General features: G+C 40.0%; 1 protein-coding gene across 1 annotated transcript in view; it reads right to left on the bottom strand.

Moving 5' to 3' along the window:
• The window catches only part of LOC131725062 (Fc receptor-like protein 5), a 282,595-nt gene extending 258,872 nt beyond the window's left edge, over positions 1 to 23,723 (bottom strand). Inside the window, exons 1-5 of the mRNA XM_059018531.1 lie at positions 23,664 to 23,723; positions 16,236 to 16,271; positions 11,352 to 11,390; positions 4,676 to 4,972; positions 290 to 583 (exon numbers count right to left, since the gene is read on the bottom strand). Coding sequence (XP_058874514.1) covers positions 290 to 583; positions 4,676 to 4,972; positions 11,352 to 11,390; positions 16,236 to 16,271; positions 23,664 to 23,694 — 697 coding nt within the window. The 5' untranslated portion in view covers positions 23,695 to 23,723. The remainder of the gene's footprint in view (positions 1 to 289; positions 584 to 4,675; positions 4,973 to 11,351; positions 11,391 to 16,235; positions 16,272 to 23,663) is intronic.
• Positions 23,724 to 23,956: the final 233 nt, after the last annotated feature.

Genomic DNA, 23,956 nt, shown 5'->3' on the forward strand with positions numbered 1-23,956 from the left:
ACATTAGTTTCTAACCCTGTTCAGTTAGATCTGAATATATCTTTGGGTAAACCGAAGGATGTACATTAATACAACCTATTCAAAAAGCTTTAACTCAAGAGCATTAACTCATTGATAAATTCAATAAAGTGGAGTTGGAATTAATTCAATTAAACAGAATGCTTCCTATTCACAATCTGGGTTAATAAAATCATTAGAAAAAAGTATAACAGCCTGTTGAAATATGAAAACACTCATATGGTCAGTGTAACTGTCTATGAAGAGCCTGCATTAAGCTGAGTAAACTCACCAGACACAGTTAATATTACTTTATCACTGAGCTGTGAGTAGAGTGGCTGATCTCCTCTTTGTCCTCGACAGCAGTACTGGCCCTGGTCAGATACAGCAGCTGCAGTGATTGTGTAGCTGTCACCAGTTATACTGCGGACAGCAGTCTGGGGCACTGGAGTGTCCTCACTGTCTTTGTACCAGAGATATTTCCAGCCAGCAGAACCCCCCTCAACCCCACACCTCAGAGTGACTGTCTCCCCGGTGCATATCTCTGGGAATGGAGGCTCCAGGGTGAGTGTAGTCTGGGGCAGCTCTGGAGAAATATAAAGATTATATAATTAGTTTGCACCTTTCCCTTTCAGAGCATCAGTAGAAACACTTAAATCAAGTAAAAACTAGCTGACAGATCAACAGCTGTTTTTTTTTTATTATAAAACCTGACCCACCTAGAAACTTTAAATCCAACAGCTTTTCAACAGAGTTCCAGACTTTTGTTGTATGCCAGTTTGTTTTATTTATTTCTGAAGTTATTGCAGTAACCACGGGATCACACAGTTCTCTCTTTCATTATCTCTGTTTTGACTCACACTGCTACCAAAACATTTACAAGCAATGGAGGCTCCTTAGAGGAGGCAAGGGAGGCAGAGCTCCTCAACTTAACAAATAAACATACATTATATACTGTATATATATATATATACATACAGACACACACACACACATACAGTACTGTGCAAAAGTTTTAGGCAGGTGTGAAAAAATGCTGTAAAGTAAGAATGCTTTCAAAAATAGACATGTTAATAGATTATATTTATCAATTAACTAAATGCAAAGTGAGTGAACAGAAGAAAAATCTAAATCAAATCCATATTTGGTGTGACCACCCTTTGCCTTCAAAACAGCATCAATTCTTCTAGGTACACTTGCACAAAGTCAGGGATTTTGTAGGCATATAGTCAGGTGTATGATTAAACAATTATACCAAACAGGTGCTAATGATCATCAATTCAATATGTAGGTTGAAACACAATCATTAACTGAAACAGAAACAGCTGTGTAGGAGGAATAAACCTGGGTGAGGAACAGCCAAACTCAGCTAACAAGGTGAGGTTGCTGAAGACAGTTTACTGTCAAAAGTCATACACCATGGCAAGACTGAGCACAGCAACAAGACACAAGGTAGTTATACTGCATCAGCAAGGTCTCTCCCAGGCAGAAATTTCAAGGCAGACAGGGGTTTCCAAATGTGCTGTCCAAGCTCTTTTGAAGAAGCACAAAGAAACGGGCAACGTTGAGGACCGTAGACGCAGTGGTCGGCCAAGGAAACTTACTGCAGCAGATGAAAGACATATCATGCTTACTTCCCTTCGCAATCGGAAGATGTCCAGCAGTGCCATCAGCTCAGAATTGGCAGAAAACAGTGGGACCCTGGTACACCCATCTACTGTCCGGAGAAGTCTGGTCAGAAGTGGCCTTCATGGAAGACTTGCGGCCAAAAAGCCATACCTCCGACGTGGAAACAAGGCCAAGCGACTCAACTATGCACGAAAACACAGGAACTGGGGTGCAGAAAAATGGCAGCAGGTGCTCTGGACTGATGAGTCAAAATGTGAAATATATGGCTGTAGCAGAAGGCAGTTTGTTCGCCGAAGGGCTGGAGAGCGGTACACGAATGAGTGTCTGCAGGCAACAGCGAAGCATGGTGGAGGTTCCTTGCAAGTTTGGGGCTGCATTTCTGCAAATGGAGTTGGGGATTTGGTCAGAATTAATGGTCTCCTCAATGCTGAGAAGTACAGGCAGATACTTATCCATCATGCAATACCATCAGGGAGGCATCTGATTGGCACCAAATTTATTCTGCAGCATGAAAACGACCCCAAACATACAGTGACAAGTCATTAAGAACTATCTTCAGCGTAAAGAAGAACAAGGAGTCCTGGAAGTGATGGTATGGCCCCCACAGAGCCCTGATCTCAATATCATCGAGTCTGTCTGGGATTACATGAAGAGAGAGAAGCAACTGAGGCTGCCTAAATCCACAGAAGAACTGTGGTTAGTTCTCCAAGATGTTTGGGCCAACCTACCTGCCGAGTTCCTTCAAAAACTGTGTGCAAGTGTACCTAGAAAAATTGATGCTGTTTTGAAGGCAAAGGGTGGTCACACCAAATATTGATTTGATGTAGATTTTTCTTCTGTTCACTCACTTTGCATTTTGTTAATTGATAAATATAAACTATTAACATGTCTATTTTTGAAAGCATTCTTACTTTACAGCATTTTTTCACACCTGCCTAAAACTTTTGCACAGTACTGTATATATTCATGTAAGGTATAAACCACGACGGGCCGTGTGGGTCCCATGATATATATCACGCCTGGGGTGGTGATAACTTTAACCACCCCAGAAGTGGAATATATCATCGGAACCGCACGCCCCGAATTGGTTTATACTGCTTGAAGGTCCATATTTTTTCTTTAAGTACATTAACCAGCCCATGCTGTGGTTTTTTTGTGTTTTTTCAATCTTTGTTTTCTTCTATTTCATTTAGCTGGTCCTTATCTATTGTTATGTGTTTACTCTTGCTGGTACACTTATTTAATTTAATTTTTTTTGTTTCAGATGGACTGCTGGCTTCACTGAGAAAGCTGGTGTTGTACCAGTTATGTGGAGTTTCATCCCTAAATATATTAAAGGAAATAGGTGAAATGCCACTCATTTTTGGCTGTTGTTTTGTAACTAATAACAAATAAAATGGCAGTCTGTCATGGAATTTAGAATATAGTGGTGCGGAGTGATTTATTCAGTGTGAAGTGGCTCATTAGTATGCAAGCCGTGCTATACGCTATATATACACACGGTCATGTGATGCTGTTTAACCAATCAGAGGTTGTTATTTTTCCAAGCCGTGTTATTATATATATATAATACCATTGTAATATAATCATTTTCAATAAAATAAAATAGCATTAGTGGCTACAATGTAAGAAAAAAAATATTTAAACCTAAGCTCTAGATTCAACATTCCTAAATGACAGTAATTCTGTCTGCTGAGAGACACGTGCTTACAGTACTAGCAGTGCCTTCCTTCTCCTATTAAACACAGTGTTAGCAGTGGCAGATCACGTGATCTGAGCACGGGTTTTAATTGGAGGAGTTACCCGACCCACATCCTCCCGCCCCCTCTTGGCTAAAAAACTAAACAAAACGTTGCTGATTGTTGCTATGGTAACTTAAGACGAGACGCAAAGTACTGTGTGTTTATTTTCACTGTAAGCAAAGTAACAGCCAGAAAATATAGTAACAGCCTTTCAGAATGTCAACAAGGACTTTTACAACTGGAAAACCCTCAGCTAAAAGGCTTAGAAATGGAAAGTTGCAAGTAAGTCAGTTAGCTCCCTGTTGTAGGTATCTTTAATTTTTTTTTTTACTGTAATGACTGATGACAAATACAGAGAAACAAAAAACAATAATTTGTTTTGATGTCGTGGAAAAAGAAAAAATGAAGTGTTTCTTTAACTTCTACAACCCGTTTTTAAAGTTAACAATATATTTTTTCAATACAATTCAATAAAAAATGGACTCTTACTGAAATGCAGACAAACTCAAACCGAATGGAAGAAACAGAAGCCTGTACTAGAGTTACACTTTTGTGTTGTTCGCTGTGCCTGCGGTGTACATAAGTTCAATTAAATCAACTTAATTACATTTTTTAAAACGGTAAAAACTGAAATCAGAAAATAATAAAAGTGATTTCATTGGGACCTAACTTATTTATGAATGTGTTTTTACTTTGACTCAATGTCAATGTTAATTTGTTAATAAAGCTGAAAATCATGTTAGAAATCACATTAAACATCCCAATTTCTGTAATGCTAATAATACTGAACAAGAGATTACTGATGACCTTAGAATGCTATGGGTAAGGGAAAAAAAATAGATAGATAGATAGAAAAAAAGTTTTAAACCCCAGCAAAAACAACACTTTATAAATGTGTTGCATTGTTAATCACTTTCTGAAAATGTATATTGTCTGTACTGTCACTATGGCTTTGTTGCTTCATCATATCTATTTTTAATCTAAAGGAAATAGAGCTACGATGTAGTCTTCTTTTGCTTTAATACTGAGACTTTTTTTTAATTAATTTTCTTTATGGCTGGTTGCTGTCTTTCTTACAGGCTCACCTGAAACTTTTATCTTCACACCTTTGCTGTATTCTGAGTTAAACGGTTTGCTCCCTCTTTCAGCTCGACAGCAGTACTCTCCACTGTGGGACAGAGCAGCAGCACTGATTGTGTATCTGGCTCCAGTTCCACTGCTGCTGTCAGTCTGGGGTGCTGAAGTTCTCAGACTGTCTTTGTACCAGAGATAGCCATCTTTCTTACAGGCTCAGTTCAGTTACTCACCTGATACTTGTATCTTGACAGCATTGCTGTAGTCTGAGTTAAACGGGTTGCTCCCCCTTCCAGCTCCACACCAGTACTCTCCACTGTGGGACAGAGCAGCAGCACTGATTGTGTATCCGGCTCCAGTTCCACTGCTGCTGTTAGTCTGGTACACTGGAGTGCTGTGCTGCCTGTCTTTGTACCAGAGATATCTCCAGCCATCAGAGCCCCCCTCAACCCCACAGCTCAGAGTCACTGTGTCTCCTTCAAATATCTCTCCTGCAGGCTCCCGGGTCAGGACAGGCTTTGGCTTGCCAGCTAAAATAGAGGAGACAACAGAATTAGGGGAGTGCACATTTCTCTCTTTCATTCAAGAAAAACTTTACCCACTAGATTGTGTAATTGTTCATCATTCTGTATTGTCCCCAGAGGGACAATAGATACCTTCCCAGTGTGTGTTTGTGAAAGGATAGAGGGAGACCAGAGAGGGGGTACTCAGTGTCACTGATGAGAAGGCAGGAACAGTTCAGTGTAGATTGAGGAATCCTCTCGGTGTGTGAAAGTGACAGAAATGGAATGGAGGGGCAGACAGCACTGAAACCGATGAGAAGGAAAGAAGGGCAGAGGAGCTGTGTAAATAGAGGAACTCTCTCAGTGTGTTTGTGGTCCTAAATAAATCTTTATGCTTCCAGACAAAAACAATTATAATCCTCACTTGTGGTGCTGAAGACAGCTCCCCATTGCTTTTTGCAATGCAAGTTAAGTAAGTTTTAAAATCCTGCGCACAATATGCAATTTAAGTAATCGTTCTAATAATAATAATAATAATAATAATAATAATAATAATAATAATAATAATAATAATAATAATAGTCTAATGTCAGCTACCATCCGGACCGACAGTAAATTCAGACATTTCTGTGACGTCACCCTTTGATCTTTTTTATTGATTTATGAATCTTCTAACTAAAAGTGGCTGTGTTGTTTTGAAGAGAAGGGGTGTGGGGTAGTATTGTTGATTCACTAATCCACAGTTTGTGCTGTAAATCCACAGAAAAGTATTACCCATTTCAAACGTAACACTTAAAGGGCTTAATGGCATTTCACTTTAGCATTGCACTTTTCTTTGCTACAAGTAGTCTGTATTTTATGATCTGAAACATGTATAAATGTCTATTTTGTACAAATAACTCCAGAAACCATGAAATGTTACAACCTGCAATTAGGAGCAGAGCGCTTTAGACACCAGGACAAGACATGCAGTTTAACACCTTGATTATTTATTTTCAAAATGAGTGACATTCACACAAAACGTGTTGAATAAATAACTTCCCTTTTTTGAAAAGATTCCTGACTAATACTGTCTACAAAAACACAATACACGTTTTTGAAATTGTAAAATACACGTATTATAAACATCTCTGTGGGTACTCCAGTTCTATGGGCAGAGCTTCTGCTCATTGTGTTCTGCTGTGGGCAACCCATGAAGCATATTTTAATGGACAAGTTCATTTTTGAACCTTAAGGTTTGTGGTAAACATTTCAATGGTTCATTTAAGAACCTTCCATATTTCTGTGTCTTACTCATTTTTCTGTTTTTATACATGTTTATCTGTATTAGGCATCATGTTTTCAAGACCAAAGTCTATCTAAGTAGAGGACTCTTCTAATGCTTTGCTTTCCAGTTCGCTCCAAATAAAGCACGTGCAGTAGTCTGTATTTGGGTCTGTATGCAAATAACCACGTTTTTTTTTTTTTTTTTTTACATACAACTATTTGTCTTTTTTTAATCCATGTAACATTAAGTCTATTTCGTAAAGGTAACTGAAGCGCAATCGTTTGGACTGGTGGTGATGCCTTTCTTTATGTCATTCTTCTGCCCAAAAAGTTATTGCTGTTTTCATGTTATTTTTATGTATGATTCACAAAGGTAAGGTAAGTGTGCTGAAAGCTGTTCCGTGGGCTAACAAAGTCCGGAAGCCACCAAAAAGAAAATAATTTCACAATACGGGACGTTGCTGAAGTTGGCTTTTTATTCGGCCAGCTTCTTATTCGGCCCGCTTCTTATTTGCATTCCAGCTTCTTATTCCAGCTTCTTATTCCAGCTTCTTATTCCAGCTTCTTATTCCAGCTTCTTATTCACATTCCAGCTTCTTATTCACATTCCAGCTGCTTATTCACATTCCAGCTTCTTATTCACATTCCAGCTTCTTATTCGCATTCCAGCTTCTTATTCGCATTCCAGCTTCTTATTCACATTCCAGCTTCTTATTCACATTCCAGCTTCTTATTCACATTCCAGCTTCTTATTCACATTCCAGCTTCTTATTCGCATTCCAGCTTCTTATTCACATTCCAGCTTCTTATTCACATTCCAGCTTCTTATTCACATTCCAGCTTCTTATTCGCATTCCAGCTGCTTATTCACATTCCAGCTTCTTATTCACATTCCAGCTTCTTATTCGCATTCCAGCTGCTTATTCACATTCCAGCTTCTTATTCACATTCCAGCTTCTTATTCACATTCCAGCTTCTTATTCGCATTTATTTATTTAGCGGGTATCCATTAGAAGTTAACCATTTCCCTGCCATATTGGTTTAACCTATATGGCAGCAGTGTGTAATTGTTTTAACTTCTAATGGATACCCGCTTTATTGGAACTTTATTACGAGAAGTGTACAAACTGTAAATCATTAAAGAATGTAACTCAGGTGGAGTAGTGGTTAGGCCTCTGGACTCTTGACCGGAGGGTCGTGGGTTCAATCCCCAGTGGGGGACACTGCTGCTGTACCCTTGAGCATGGTACTTTACCTAGATGGCTCCAGTAAAAACCCAACTGTATAAATGGGTAATTGTATGTAAAATAATGTGATATCTGTATAATGTGAAATAATGTATAATGTGATATCTTGTAACAATTGTAAGTCGCCCTTGATAAGGGCGTCTGTTAAGAAATAAATAATAATTAAGTGTATTTTGTCTTTCAAGTAGTAAAAAGACAAAAAAAGTCATAATTTAATATTTAAGCATCTGTGGTATTTAGATCTGCCAATGTTTTCATCAGTTGAATCGACCCAGTCTGAAAGCTAGTGATTTCTATCATGAATGTGGTAGACGTTGAAACAATGTGGCACTGAAACATTAAGACAATAAGGGCCATATTTTCCAGTTTTCCAGAAACACATAAAGTCACATGACCTCGAAATGGCAGCCAAATTGGGTTAAATCAATGTCACGGTCAGATAAGAACATAAGAAAGTTTACAATCGAGAGGACGCCATTCAGCCCATCTTGCTCGTTTGGTTGTTAGTAGCTTATTGATCCCAGAATCTCATCAAGCAGCTTCTTGAAGGATCCCAGGGTGTCAGCTTCAACAACATTACTGGGGAGTTGGTTCCAGGCCCTCACAATTCTCTCTGTAAAAATGTGCCTCCTATTTTCTGTTCTGAATGCCCCTTTATCTAATCTCCATTTGTGAACCCTGGTCCTTGTTTCTTTTATCTTTTATTCCCTTCTTCAATATCAGTATCTCCCATATGATATTTATAATGCACTGTGATGAGTCAAAGGGGTTTTGGTCTGTAATTCAGCCTCCCGACAGTAGAAGGCATCAAACCAACTCGGGACTTCCCTTACCAAGATCTCGTGACCATGACGAAAGTCATCTTTATGAGGGGTGGCACCTTGGTGAGGGGCGGAAGTACGAGTATGTAAATTCCAGCCACTGGAGTCAAGTGAGGTTCAAGGACACTTGTTAGTTTGGAATTGGTGTTCCACTGACTACCGGGGCGGGGCTTTGCATACTAAAGGGAACGTGCTACTGTGTCCGGGGTTGGTCCCACAAAGTATAGGCGGAGGAAAGGCTGGAGGGAGAGAAGCAGTGCTGGGTTCTGGTTGTTTATTATCACGGACGGAAGCTTTACTAACGTTGTTCTTTTTGTTTTGATTCCCGTTTCGGTGTTCAGCGTATCAAGAAGAGGACTAAGAAGCTTCCGTTCCTTTTGTTTTGTTTCTCCAGCACTCCCTCCCTCACATCCTTCTTTTGTTTGTTTATTTTTTTTGCGTGTAAATATTAATAAAGAAAATTTTTATTTTTACACGTAAATTACTGTCTGGGAATTCCATTATTACTCACACGCCTCACATGCACATTTTTATGGCCTGCATGCAATACTGTACACTTTTCTCTATTAAATGTCATTTGCCATGTGTCTGCCCAGTTCTGAATGCTGTCTAGATCATTTTGAATGACCTTTGCTGCTTCAACAGTGTTTGCCACTCCTCCTATTTTTGTGTTGTCTGCAAATTTAACGAGTTTGCTTACTATACCAGAATCTAAATCATTAATGTAGATTAGGAATAGCAGAGGACCTAATACTGATCCCTGTGGTACACCACTGGTTACCTCGCTCCATTTTGAGGTTTCTCCTCTAATCAGTACTTTTCTACATGTTAACCACTCCCTAATCCATGTGCATGAATCCCCTTGAATCCCTACTGCGTTCAGTTTGAGAATTAATCTTTTATGCAAGACTTTGTCAAAATGCCCCAAAAATGTGCTTTAATCACGTCAAATTTAGTTTTAACGCACCAAATTCATATTTTTTTTTTGGCCTGCTGGCCATCTTGGATTTAAGTTATGCCCTCTCCTGAAAGGTTAAAGTTTAGGTGTGCAAACAAGCCTCCCAAAATCACACCTCTCACTGTGGGCAGACTGGCAAGGGTGGCATGGAGGGGCACAGAAGTTCTGCCAGTTCTCATTGCAGATATATGCCAGTTCTCATTGCAGATATATGCATATGTGTCACTTTTAAAATCCTGATGTTTACTGTACATCAAAACACAACTATTAAAGCCTTGTTTAAAATGTGATGTATTAGTCTATTAATAAAACATTATCCCTGTGCTGCAATAATTTTTTAAATATATTTTTGATGTTATAAAAACCCTGTATCATAGAGGCATCACTGGGTGAAGCACTGTTTCAAAATGGCGTACATGCAAATTTTCCATGCACGGATTATATTTCCGCCCAAATATCTAAAATGCCATCCATGATAGGCTCTTAGTTTAAATGATGATACATTATGGACACCTTCAAAAGCAAATAATGTAAATCTTACGTCGACCCTGATTAGTTTAGGTTTTGAGATCTTGAAGAAAAGGGAAGAAATGTGTTTTTTTCATCTTTCTGTATGTCCTCTACGTACTAAGGCCTACACTAGCAGAAAGCTTAGACTACTTTTCATTCCTGATACAAACATGAATCAAAGTCGAGAAAGGCTCTGAAAATACAGTTTGAAAAAGGGTGGCACTAGAAAAACTTGATTTCACGGACCCATGGCAAAGGCCCATTTCACGCATCATCACTGACGTTTTGACTGGCTGGGCTTTTAAATCAATGAAGAAGCAAAAAGAAAAATAAACTGCACATGGTAGGTCTTCTTCATTTACTATACTATACTTAGATGTGTATGTTTGACTTTAATACTTTTATTACATTTCAAAATGCTGGAGATGACGATATTTTCTGAACTAGAAAGGCAGAAAGATTGTGCTTCACTGATTATTATTCCATTTACAGTATCCGACGAGTTGAAAACTTCAAAATTCAGGAGCAGCGCTGCTCTCCGTAGAGGCAGACCCGCCAGCTGCCCGGATTGCCCAGCGTAGTTAGAGCTTTACTCAGGGGTAAAATATATTGATGGATAAAAGGGGGGTAGTAATTACCCATTTTGGTTTAATCAAATTAGGGTAAATAACTGTGGCAATGTGCCCCGCCCCTGTGTGCATTTGTGTGTTATATGTTGTATGTTGCATGTGGTGTGTTAATGTTGGTGTATAGATATGACTGCACGGGATATAAATGGATGTGTGCAGCACGAGTTATTTAAAATGTATAATTGTATTTAGGCACGGGATTGCACTTCACTTCACGTGCATTTAAAGTATTTAATATGTGAGCACGAGGTTGCACATAATTAATTCACGTGCTGGGATTCAAGTGAATAATTAATTAGTAATTGAATCCCGGCACAACAGTATATATAGATGCACGTTTTACTAACTCGGGATTGTGTGTTCAGGGTGAAAGAACGGGAGAGAGTGAGGAGAGAAAATAAACCGTAAAAAGTAAGCAATTGCTATGTGGTGCTGGAGGACCAGCACGGTACTTGTTTGTTTAGTGTTCGTCCCTGTTTGTTAGTGTCTGTTGGTTTTGTTTGTCTGTTTATTCTGGCGTAAGTGCCGTGCCCTGTGTTTTGTTTTGATCAAACCTTTTATTTTACAATAAACCGGCGCAAGCAAACGCCTTCATCATTTCATCTCATCTGTCCTGTCTGTGTTATTTATATTCTGGTTCTGACGTCACCACTCAGCCAGCCGTGTGACAATAACACAGGAGCCATTTTACAGTACAATATATTGCAGTTGTGTTACCTTTAATTAAATAATTGACCCAGGAAATTAGAAATATAATTTTTTGTGAACAAAAACAAGCACCCCAAGGAGCATAATCTCAGGGAATGTGGGAGGGAGCTGTTAATCGCTACTCTCACTAAAACCATGAACGCTAACATCGCCGTTTCATCATGGTCTACCAGGGATTGCACTGTTTAAAAGGGACTGAACAGTGGCTACAAGGATTGAAAGGGACACTACTGTTCTAACTACTTGTTTATAAAACAGTGTACTTACTGGTAGGAGGAGGAGTTGGAGTTGTTGTTGCTGGGAGACCTATGAAAAAAATAAAAAAATAAAAGAATTAGAGCAAGAATTGTTTGTTTAGAGGCTTGTTTGAGCCACAGTGTGGAATGCGCTGAGCGTGCACAGGTGCGGGCATGTGATTAGACGCACACACCCAGAGTGCATACATTTATATGGAGCTAGCGAGAGCGAGCTCACTACTCCCAATAAGGGGTGGGGGGTTAAAGTTTAGTACTAGGGGAAGAGAACTATGTTATATAATATTATTAAAAAACTTAAAGAAAACAAGTAGCATTAAATGGCCATTAAAATGTATTTTATATAATTTCATGTAAAGTTTGGAAATTACGTGTTTTGGAAATATTTATAAATAGTTATACATGTGTGTTTCTGTACTTCTCACTTGGATGAGCTTAGAGGGAGGGGCTGAAGATAGCCAGCTATATATAAGCTCAGCCAGGAAGCAGGGGAGTTTTTTTAGGTGTTTGCTTCACCTGAGGCTAGAGCCTATGTTGAAGCCTATTAAGACCCTGTTATTATGAATAGAAATAATTTCTGGACATTGTTAATAGTTCTATTTATTTTCTCACGCTAATACTTTTGTTAGTTTTTTCGCTGTTCATAATAAACATTCAGTTTTTGCACCCTCCATCTTGGACTTCCTGCCATGCTTTCTGTCTACCAGTACAGCAGCTATTGGGCAACCTCACAAGTGGTGTTACAAGTGCTTGTGGCTAGCAGAAGGCTTACGAAGACAAGCAAGGTCAATATCTTGGAAGAGTTGCAAATACCAGAAACCGGTTAAGAACAACAGAGAACTGGAAAATGTGATGGCATTGCCCAAAATAGAGTACAGAGGGAGGGGAGGGGAGGAGGGCGCTGTTGCAGCCACGTGCACTGATGAAGTCCCTGTTGCACAACCGCCCCACGATCATGATTCTAGGGTTGCTGAGCAGGCTGTAATGTTTAAGGTTTTCCTAGATGTCCAGAGGGTGCAGGAGGAGAGCCTAGAGAAAGAAGCGGCCTGCCAAGACCAGAGTTGGAAAGCCATGCCGCATCAGTTTACCAAGCTTCAAAGTGAAGTGGGCCATGGTCGTGCATTGCGAGAGGAGGAAGGATGTGAAGATGGTCAGGCTGGATCAGCCCCAGGGTCATCCTGTACCCATGAGCATTAAGGGAAATGGAGAGAATCTCACTTACAATAGGACCCTGAAGAGGACATCAGGCAGTTTTAACCACTTTTGAAAGGATGGCAGCTGCTTACAGATGACCAGAGAAGGACAGGAGAATATGATTAGTGCCATTATTAACAGTTACGGAAAGCCGTAACTGCTTACATGGATGTGGAGAAGGATGACACTTTGGACTGTGGAAAAGTAAAGAAGCAATTTTAACAAAGTATGAGATCAGCCCAGAGACATATCGATGGTGGTTTCATGCTATGGATATTCTCCAAGGAGAGATGTCCAGAGAGCTTTATGTGAAGTTGAAGGACCTTCATGAGAAGTGGGTGAGACCTCAGCTGAAGACCGTGAAGGAAATTGCTGAAGTCATCATTATGGAACAGAAAACGTGAACCTGTTTTTTTTTATTGCTAAAGTTAATCACAACTGGTCAATTGCCAAAAACAAATCAAGTGCCTCCAGAGGATTGTAAAACAAGATATTAAGTCCAGTGATTCTTTAGACTAAGGGTTTGATAAACAAACATCCCTTGTTACACAGTGAATAAACTTAGCCATGCACCTAGGCAATGGAATTCTCTGTATTTACAAAATAAAAGGGGGGACGGGGTTATTGTCAGGTGTGAACAAGAGAGAAAGAATCTGAGCTACAAATCTACCTCCCGACCAGGAAGGGCGTGAAGTAAGGTTGGTGGTACATCTTCACAGGGATGGGCCGACTCAGAAGTCCACCATCTTGGGGAAAGGGCATAGCTGTAAGACTGCTGAACGACTCTGTTGTGATCAGCTGTATTGGCTAGAGCGTGGTGGTGCACTGATCACAGGTAGGAGTTTAGCAGTATAAAGGGGATGCAGCTAGGTGAGTAAACAAGCCAGAGCGCTGTTTGTGTGTTTGTTTTGTGTATTGGCAGATCTCTACGAATCCGGGTGCTGAAGCAACTGAGCCAGCATGACCCCCGGAGCAGCTACACTGCCACAGCACAGTCACCTGCACTCCCCACTACCTCAACCCGTGTGTGCACTGCTGGATTGGACACTGTATTTACTGTTTAATTTTTTTGGTTTGGGGCTGCAAACACCGTCTGTCATCCCCCAATACCATTGTTGGTAGTGAGAGGAACCTGTATAAATAAACAAAGGTTGTTTTTGGAACTGCACCATAGCAGGGGGTGCACTGTAGGGTGATGAGGAGAAACCGTCCCTGAAGGTTTTGCCTCCCTAACCCGCAGGAGCGCCAGAGCCAATGTGACACTCCCTCTGAAATCCCCAGCAAAGACCGGCAACTTCACACAGCTAGGATACAAACCTGCACCCCCTGACTGTATGACTCACCCTGCACACCATGCAACCATGCATTGACCAGGTGAGTCACTCGTTAGCCCACTATTTGTATGCATTTTTAAATTCATAAAAGTAAGAAATGTAGACTAGCCAATAAAAAGGGTTTTGCAATAGACAATAACACAGCGTCCTGATAAGCCTACATTTACATTGTGTCTAATTTATAACACAATTTCACAAGTGTATTTAAATGAATCCATGGTTAGATATCCAGGATAAAAAATATCCCATTACACCAGTATACTTTCTTGGTGAAATACAGTATTAAAAAAAAAAAAAAGGTTATGCTTAGAAAAATATATTCATGGTAGGAGCAGAAGTCCAACGTCAATTTTAGAATGTAAAATAAAATGAATGATTGTTTCAAATAAAACAAACCAAAAAATTATATAATAAGTAAGATATCAACATTTTTGACACCAGTTTGTTTTGACATCAGTTCAATTTCAGCATTAGAAAATGAAGTAGAAATGAAGTCACCAGCAGGTGGCAGCACACAAGAATGACATTCTGAACACAATTGTTTGCAAACAGAAAACTGACTGTTATGTGCCTTGAACAGAGCTGGAGATTTGAAGCTGAACTATTTTAGAAATGTCTTATTTTAAAATAGAAAATAAATTATGGTTTGATTGCACCAACATGGATTAACCACTAACCCAGATTAGTTCACGCAAAGTAAAGCAAAGCTATTCGTACAGTCAATTGATATTCAGAACGAATGCAGGACCACCCGGTCGGCACAACTAGAGATCAGGTTAAGGGTTGTAGAAAAGCTGCAGGCTGCATGTGGGGCCTATGTTTTGTCACCTTTTGATAATTAATTTAAAACATCCTCTGAGCAGAGAAATTGTATATAATAATACAAATTAATATAATGTCATTTGTTATGCTGAATGTTTCTTTTTTTTTTTGGTTTACATTTGCTTTTCCGTTTACATTTGCTAAACAGGGTGTATTCAAATAATGACTGATTATTAATCAGAAATCTAGGATTATCTGCTTAATCCAAGATTTACTAATCCTGGTTTACATTTGTGTGGTGCAATGTAACTGTGATTAAACATAACCCCAGATCAACTAACCCTAGATTAGCACTAAACTGAGTTTTATTTAATCCATGTTGGTGCAAGCAACCCTACATATATATATATATATATATATATATATATATATATATATATATATATATATATATAGTGATTCAGCTCACAGGTTCATCAGCAGGAGGCGTTCAGGGCGGGCTAGGAACGAGCCCACAGGTGTTGCAGATAACACGCTGATAGACCTGTGGTCAGCGTACCTGCCTGCCATGACGTCAAGCAGTTAACGGACGAACAGGCTGCAGGTGTGGTTAGGTAGGGGATCATGGTTATAACAGTATTAGTTCTTAATTGGCCCACACCTGTAGCCTGTAACCGTCCCAATGCCTGGATGATCCGGACCCCTTTAAAAGAAAGTCTTTACAGCCAGTCAAGGTTGGCTTCCGAGCAGTAATCAGAGTGGGCTTGTCTACACCCAGCACTGAAAAGGAATAACAAAGAGGAGCTGGTGCATCTGCGATCTTATTTCCTGTGCCAGTGCTGTTGGAATTAAATACAGCAAAGTGGAGAGAGACAGCGCTTGTTTTTACCCAGGCTAGGGGACAGTCTGAAGCCAATAACGACCTGGTAGAAGCCAGAAACAAATCGCTTATTCACCAGCGGCTAACTGTCCAGTTAGTTTACATTGTTTTGCTTTTTTCTTGTTATATGAATCCTGTTTTGAACTGTTTATTTTGACCTCGTCTTGCAACCAGGATTGTCATTTCTGTTTTTTCTTTTCTGGGGTTTACTGTCTACTGTCTGCTTTGTCTGTGTGCACCCATACGCTCACAATATATATATGTGTGTGTTTTAAATATGCCTTCATATTACAATACACTGCATGAAAGATGTATTATTTCTATACTCCTCCTGTAGTCCAGTTTAACACAAACTAGACCAGAAGAGAGCCAGGCTGTGAGAGCCCTTGAGCCCCTTCACTGGGGGCTGTGTTCACTCTGGAGCCCCTTCACTGGGGGCTGTGTTCACTTTGGAGCCCCTTCACTGGGGGCTGTGTTCACTCTGGAGCCCCTTCACTGGGGGCTGTGTTCACTCTGGAGCCCCTTCACTGGGGGCTGTGTTCACTCTGGAGCCCCTTCACTGGGGGCTGTGTTCACTCTGGAGCCCCTTCACTGGGGGCTGTGTTCACTCTGGAGCCCCTTCACTGGGGGCTGTGTTCACTCTGGAGCCCCTTCACTGGGGGCTGTGTTCACTCTGAAGCCCCTTCACTGGGGGCTGTGTTCACTCTGGAGTGTACTTTTCTCTTACCTGTTTCCTGTCCAAAGCACGCCACTGTGGTCAGCACTGAAAGACACAAGGAGAGGCAGTGACTTGACAGGACAGTCTTTCACTCCAGTGAGTCAAATTAAAGAAAATAATAAACTCAACTAAATGTCACAAACTATCAAGAATGTTCTCCACCTATCCTTTTCTTGCTATTGTAGGTCAGTCATTTGTCACTTCAGCAGAAAACCCTGGAATTGGATCTCTTTGTGAAGGTCCAGAGGAAACAATTCATCTTTTTTTTTTAATGCATTTATGGCAGGTTTCAGCATTTCAAAAAGTTGAGCAGCAATCAAAACACATTTTCAAGTGACAACAGGTAAGATTTATGGATGCATGTTGTTATGTACAATCATTTTAAAATGAAGGGAGAAGTTGTTTGAAATAATGACTAAAGGGACAATGTTGTAAAATTGGGATCATGTCTATGTTTTTCTAATACTAGAATAGGGTATAGGGAGTGTTGATAGGTTTTCCCCCCTAAAATTAAATACTTAAAGTAGCATCAAATCAGCAGATTACACCTGTACAATCAAAGCTCAGAGACTTACATTTGCTAGCACAATGCACAAGACTACAGAAATTGGCAAGGGATTCTGGGAGTTGTAGTTTTTTTTTATGTCTGTAGTATCAGTGTAATGTGACGGAAGGTTGGGAAGGCTGCATTACCCACCATTAGTTGAACATCACTTAAATAAACTAAGTAAATAAAAATAAAACAAACTATGAAGAAACATCTGAAAAGGTTAAATCCATCTATTTATTTTCATTACTACTGTAGCGCAGTCATTTTTCTCTTCAGCAAAAGCTTTTTTGAAGGTGGCTCCTGATCAGGAACACCTGCTCTCATATAAAGCCCTGTATATCACAGCATGCAGACAGCAAGAGACCTCCTCGACTTAGATAGCCACACACCCACATGACCATATATATATATATATATAAATGTGTGTTTTGATTGCTGCTCAACTTTTTGAATTGCTGAAACCTGCCATAAATGCATTAAAAAAAAAAGATGAATTGTTTCCTGTGGACCTTTATCAAGAGATCAAAAGAAACTTGTCACTATTATAACACATTTATTTTCGAAAAAAATAAAGTATATAAATGTTGGACAATACCAAAATGTTTTTGGTTTCCTTGACCATGACATGCTTGAGTGACTATGACTGAATCACCTAATTAGTGAGACAGTTGATTGGACTCTGGATATGGAGTGATTTCAGCTGTTGAATTGCAAGCTTGAATAAAAGCAATAAAGAAAATCACAGAAAAAAAACATGTCACGTCTGTCAAGACAGCAGCGCCTTCGTGCAATCAGCGTGTTGGGGGCTGGACGAGGGCAGAGTGCTGTGTGTGGCTCGATGTCTTGGGTGCTCACAGCCAGCAGTTTCAAACCTGGCGAGACGGTATAACCAGACACACTCTGTCAATGACAGGCAACAAACTGGGAGACCAAGAGTCACAACACCTGCCCAAGATCGACAGATCATTTTGCAGCATCTTCATGATGTCAATTGTTAATCAGCACAATAAAAAGTCACTGCACCTGCTCTAAAACAGAGCTTGTCATTTTTCGATCACATCTAGTGAATTTTATCCAAATGTATGTGATAAGTTTCTTTTGATGCTCAAATATAAGTGATACGTTTCTTTTGATGCTCAAATATGTGATAAGTTTCATTTCATGCTCAGTATATACAGTATATCCAGGTGAGTTTGGCATTATTTAAGGAGAAATTTTACACCAACTAACACATTGAATTACCAATTGCAAAAGCAATCCTGGTGTGTTATATACTGTATATTACACCTGGCTTCCTCTAACCCTGGATGTGAGTTTGACTAAATCCACTTAACCAGCTACAGGGGCAGTCACACTGCCAGAATGACTATTTATCTGAAAGTGAAACTGACCTGTGTGCTGGACATGCCAGAGCGTGAAAGTGTGTCTCTCAGTTGAAGTGCATTGCACCCTGGAATCTGTAGTTGTGACACAGCTCTGAACAAACAGTGGCTCTGCAATAGGTTCCAGTGTCTAAAACATTGAATCGAGCATAATGCAGTCCACATAGCTATTATCATACAATCCAGCGTGGAGATAAGCGGTACAGACATCAACAGAAGGTGCTTCTCTTCCACCTGCAATGTGGGAGGGTGCTCCCTGGTTCTGGTGCTGAACGGCTCACACAGTGTGGAAGGGAGTGTGTTTCTCTGCAGATACAGCAGCACTGCCTCGTTCTATTGGGCTCTGAGCACAAACCAGGAAGTCTGTCACAAGATTCCCAAGCTCCAAGTTCTCCACATCCAACCTTCAGATATTCTCAGACTTCACTGCAGAAATGTCAATTTCAAAATTAGAATATATATAATATATAAAATACATGGTTGAAGGCTATATTTGCATCCTGAGCCTTTAAAAAAGGCATAATACCACAGTAGTGACGTCAAAAAGTGACAATTCCTCTAGAGGAAAATATACTTGAACTTTGACCCATTTGACTCCTCAACCACCACTTTCAATTCAAACACAATTTACGTCTGTACAGCACTGAAACACTACGTTTAAAAAAAAAACTGTACTGCTGGGTTGAATTATTTTACGGAAGTCAGTTTAGCACTTACTGGGGGCCTCTGAAAGGGCAGCACAAACTTGTAGCAAGCATTGCACAGAAAAGATTGTTAGCACACAGTATTAAATGGTTGATTTTTTCAGGTCAGTTCCAGTAACAAAGTATGGCTGTCCTGGCTCTGGACCCACAGCCATTTCCTAGCTAACCCACTCCAGCAATGCGCATGCTCTCGCTGCTGCTGACAGCTCACATTAACCACGCTTTATAAAGAGGAAGAGGCTATGAATCTGACACCATTGAATCAACCTCTAGTGTAGAAGCCTCAATGCAAACCACCAGGAGTACAACCTCACACAGCAGACTGAACACGAGTAGTGCAGGGGTTGCATGGTGGTGTGTGCGTGCAGGGGTTGCATGGTGGTGTGTGCGTGTAGGGGTTGCATGGTGGTGTGTGCGTGCAGGGATTGCATGGTGGTGTGTGCGTGTAGGGGTTGCATGGTGGTGTGTGCGTGCAGGGATTGCATGGTGGTGTGTGCGTGTAGGGGTTGCATGGTGGTGTGTGCGTGCAGGGGTTGCATGGTGGTGTGTGCGTGCAGGGGTTGCATGGTGGTGTGTGCGTGCAGGGGTTGCATGGTGGTGTGTGCGTGCATGGGTTGCATGGTGGTGGGTGCGTCCAGGGGTTGCATGGTGGTGTGTGCGTGTAGGGGTTGCCTGGTGGTGTGTGCGTGTAGGGGTTGCATGGTGGTGTGTGCGTGCAGGGGTTGCATGGTGGTGTGTGCAGGGATTGCATGGTGGTGTGTGCGTGCAGGGGTTGCCTGGTGGTGTGTGCATGTAGGGGTTGCCTGGTGGTGTGTGCAGGGATGGCATGGTGGTGTGTGCGTGCAGGGGTTGCATGGTGGTGTGTGCGTGCAGGGGTTGCATGGTGGTGTGTGCGTGCAGGGGTTGCATGGTGGTGTGTGCGTGCAGGGGTTGCATGGTGGTGTGTTCGTGTAGGGGTTGCATGGTGGTGTGTGCGTGCAGGGCTTGCATGGTGGTGTGTGCGTGGAGGGGTTGCGTGTTGTGTGTGGAGGTGAATTGGGGTACAGGTTTGGCACGAATGACGGGTGGGGTGGGGGCAGACCGGGAGGATTGGGGAAGACGAGAGTGTGAGAGAAGTTTGTGTTCGGGGGAGATAGAGAGATAGTGAGAAAGGGTAGGGTAAAAGAAAAACTACTACAATCATTTATTTTCACGTTCGACTCCCAGTCCCCTTTCCCTCACTTGATGATTTTATTTTGTGATTATTTAATTATTGTAAAAATAAATTGCCTTCACCTACTCACGGTTGCAGTCTCATTTCTGTCCCAAAAAGACCACGAAACTTGCTACAATATATTGATGGACATTACATAAGAAAATGAGATGTCCTTTTTTGGAATACCATGTTCCTTCTCAAAAATGTGTTTTAATATTAGCCTTTAATAAAGGAAAACAACTGAATTTCCATGTATCTATTTCAGTGCAGTGTAGTTTCTTCATTGTAATAAAGAAATACGTTTTTTAACATTTACATTTTTTTTCTGTTTCTTCATAAAAAATAATGTTTTCTGGATATGCCTGTACTAAGGGTTACTCTTAAATGAATTCACGATCCAGTTTATGGTAAACTGTGCATTCATGACTTAGAAACTCGGCTGTCAGCTGAGCAGAATATGCAGGCCCACCGAGAGGGCGGGCCCATGAGAGCCGGGCAAAAACAAAAGTGATCATTAAAGTTTTTTTTCCTGAACGTTTAAAATAAACAGCGCTTGTTATGTACCCACGGGGGGGGGGGGGGGGGGGGACCTTGATGGGCCCACTATGGATTAGGATGCTGTTACTTTTCCATGTTTCATCAATTACCCTCCCCCCCAGTTATCCCAGACATTGTGTTGCCATTACACAAGTGTACAGTGGAAGCGGTGCAGCAGTTGAAGCCAGACTGGTAAGTTGTTGATATTTTTACTACAATTCATAGGTGTATAACATTATTATTATTATTATTATTAATTAGCAGACACCCTTATCCAGGGCACCTTACAATTGTTACGAGATATCAAATTATTTTTACATACAATTACCCATTTACACAGGTTGGGTTTTTACTGGAGCAATTTAAGTAAAGTACCTTGTTCAAAGGTACAGGAGCAGTGTCCCCCACCTGGGATTGAACCCACGACCCTCCGGTCAAAAGTCCAGAGCCCTAACCACTACTCCACACTGCTGCCCTTACATTTGTACATTTAAAATTAAGGGTAAATATTTGGAAAAGAATATGAATTATAATACATGTGTGTAAGGTTTTATTTGCTTATAAATTAAAGTAAGCACCGAGTTGTTTTCAAATGTTGTAATTTTTTGTGGGGTTCTTAGAACCATGTCGTTTCATAGTTTAAAATAACACTGTAAGTTATACTTCCTTTAACATAATGTAATGGAACATTTCAGTCATTAATAAGAATTTAGCTATTTAAAATACATTTATCTACACGGTGGGTACAGTATGTACAGGTAAATTAGTTTAATATTTTAATTAGAACCCACCAGTTCAAAATATGAGCATTTATGCAAAAATGTGTGCATATTATTTTATTATTAACGACTGTCAACAACTACGCAAATTTGTGAAATGTGATTTGACAGTAAAGTAGCTTTCAGATACATTAAATTAGGTAAAATACAGTGTGTCCGCTTTTATAACCTTTAAATACAGAAGTAAATTATTTACTTACCTTAACCCGGCTTTAAAAATATAGAAAGTTCTATGATTGCATCGCCCCTTTTGAAAACCAGGTTGTTGTCTCTGCCTATATGTTAAATTGGCAGCCATTTTATTTAATTTTATAACTTAACTATAAAACAGAATGCAAAAGTTCAATTTTTTAAAGAGAGTTTTTGTTGCATAGTGCATGTTTTATTTACAGGTGGCTACAGTGCAGTTTACTCTTGCAATTAAGAGGTTTCTATTGTAGGTAAGTGTTGTTGTACAGCAAAATAAAAAATAAAAAACCTTCCAAGAATAGCACAATTTATTTTTTCAACATTTTCTTTTTACATTTGTATACAGCAAATAAATAAAAACTTTTCAAAGTAATGATTTCTTCAACGATTCTTTGAATGCATCTGTGAATGACTTTAGCAGTTTCTTTGTTTTGAAACCTTCTGCATTTCCATGAGCTCCTGCATCTGCCGTTTCTGTTCCTGTGCAAAGTCTGCAATTTGAAGTACTACTGTTGTGGTTTTTCATATATCATTTTGTTTATAATGTGCTCTTGGTTAGAACAAGATGTAAGGCTGCAAAAGTACGTCATTTTACTAAAGTTCTCTTATTCTAACGTCCCCTTTCTGCCATGAAAAAAGGGTTCAAAGTTTTTGGTGTAGCCTATACTGCTGTGCTTTTTCAGCCGAGATACACAGTGAAGCTTAATCTCGCAGAAATAGCAAAACTATATATACAAATAAAAATAAAAAGCGTCACATGTAGTTCACCTTTAACACAGCGCTATTCGTCCAGTTAAGAAAATATTAATTACTGTGAGGCCGGCCAAACAATAACACGCTGAGCGTATCAAATGTTGCACGAGATGCTGCAGATTCACTGCGTTTAAAATGAAAAACAAAAACAATTACGCTGTTAATTTAAATAAACTATCAGATTTTCTTTTATGAAATAGAATGCATACACATATATTGGTCAAAAAGTCCAATATGTGGGGAAATTACACCACAGCCACCTCTGGAGCGCTCTGCCAATTGAACGCAACCCTAATCTTGCACTGTAGCAAAAGATCAAATGTTGTTTTTAGATAACAAAGCTAGAATAAATGTAACTATAGTCTTCAAGTGTTTCCTTACAAAACACGTGGACATTTTGATCTGGACCACATGTGATGGTTATGATTATTCTCTGTCCAGGTATGCAGAGAAACACATTGCCACACATTACAACACAGTGCAGTTCATTCCTCTCACATCTATTACTCAGTCACCAGACTCTGAAAATCCTGTAACAAATGTAACCCTTAGAAAGCTCTGAGCTTTTGTGCTTTTACCTAATTTTGTGCCTAATTTGGAGTCTGCATGAAAACGACAATTTTCTAAGAGGAGTAATTATAACAGTATAAAACTGTCAAGAAACAAATTCCTTCCAGGAAGGAGCAGATCAATTATTGTAGTTTCTTTTCTTACTATTTTTATGCCTTGAAATGTATTCCTCTCTGAATATTTGCCTTTTGCTTCAAAGCAGTGCCTAACTCTCCGCAGTTACATGACAAGCCCCATCTAGAATACTGCAGTTACAACATTTGACCACCAGAGGCAGCAAGTGCTATGCAAAAATTACATTAAAGGTGAATGTTCATGAAACAATGTTAAAGTAGATTAAATTAGCCTTTCATAAAGTTTTTTGACCATCCTTATCTCACACACACACACACACACACACACACACACACACACACACACACGCACACACACACGCACATCACTTAAGAAGCTTCTTTAGCAGACAGAGCAAGCTGGATAATGATAAGCTCACATGCCTCAATACAGTTCAATACAATCTCTAAGCCATGAAAAAGGGTTGAAAACAAGGAATTGATCTCTTTTATGGTGATTGCTCACCACTATAGTATAGCTTTTGCTCATCACTGTTGTTAATGAAACACAACTGTTTTAATTCAGTACAGTACAGAGCCAGCTCCAACATCCCCTTTTAAAAACCACCTGAAACTGACAAGCCAGACTCTTTCAAGCCATCAATCCCTCACCAGGGAGGCATGCTGCTGGATTTGTGTTCAAAGTATTGGATCGCAGTACTTACACATCACAATGTAGAGTTTCCCAGCCCGCATTCTGCCTGGAACTAAACGAAACTGCAACAGAACTGATCTTTATAGAAAACCTCAGTTTCCTTAAACGCTGGCAGCGCTTCACAGTTCCTCCCAGTGATGTTTTTTTTATCTCAAAGTGCTAACTGGTCACCAGCTGATGTTACAAAGATATGCTGGTGATTTCAGTGTGTGAATTTGTATTTTTAGACTAAAACCTCTTCTTCTTTCTGAGAAGCAGCTTCATCTGTAAGCCAGTAAGTGCAGCACAGACAAAATGACATTC

The sequence above is a fragment of the Acipenser ruthenus genome, chromosome 60 (assembly GCF_902713425.1).
Source record: "Acipenser ruthenus chromosome 60, fAciRut3.2 maternal haplotype, whole genome shotgun sequence".
NCBI classification, from domain to species: Eukaryota; Metazoa; Chordata; class Actinopteri; order Acipenseriformes; family Acipenseridae; genus Acipenser; species Acipenser ruthenus.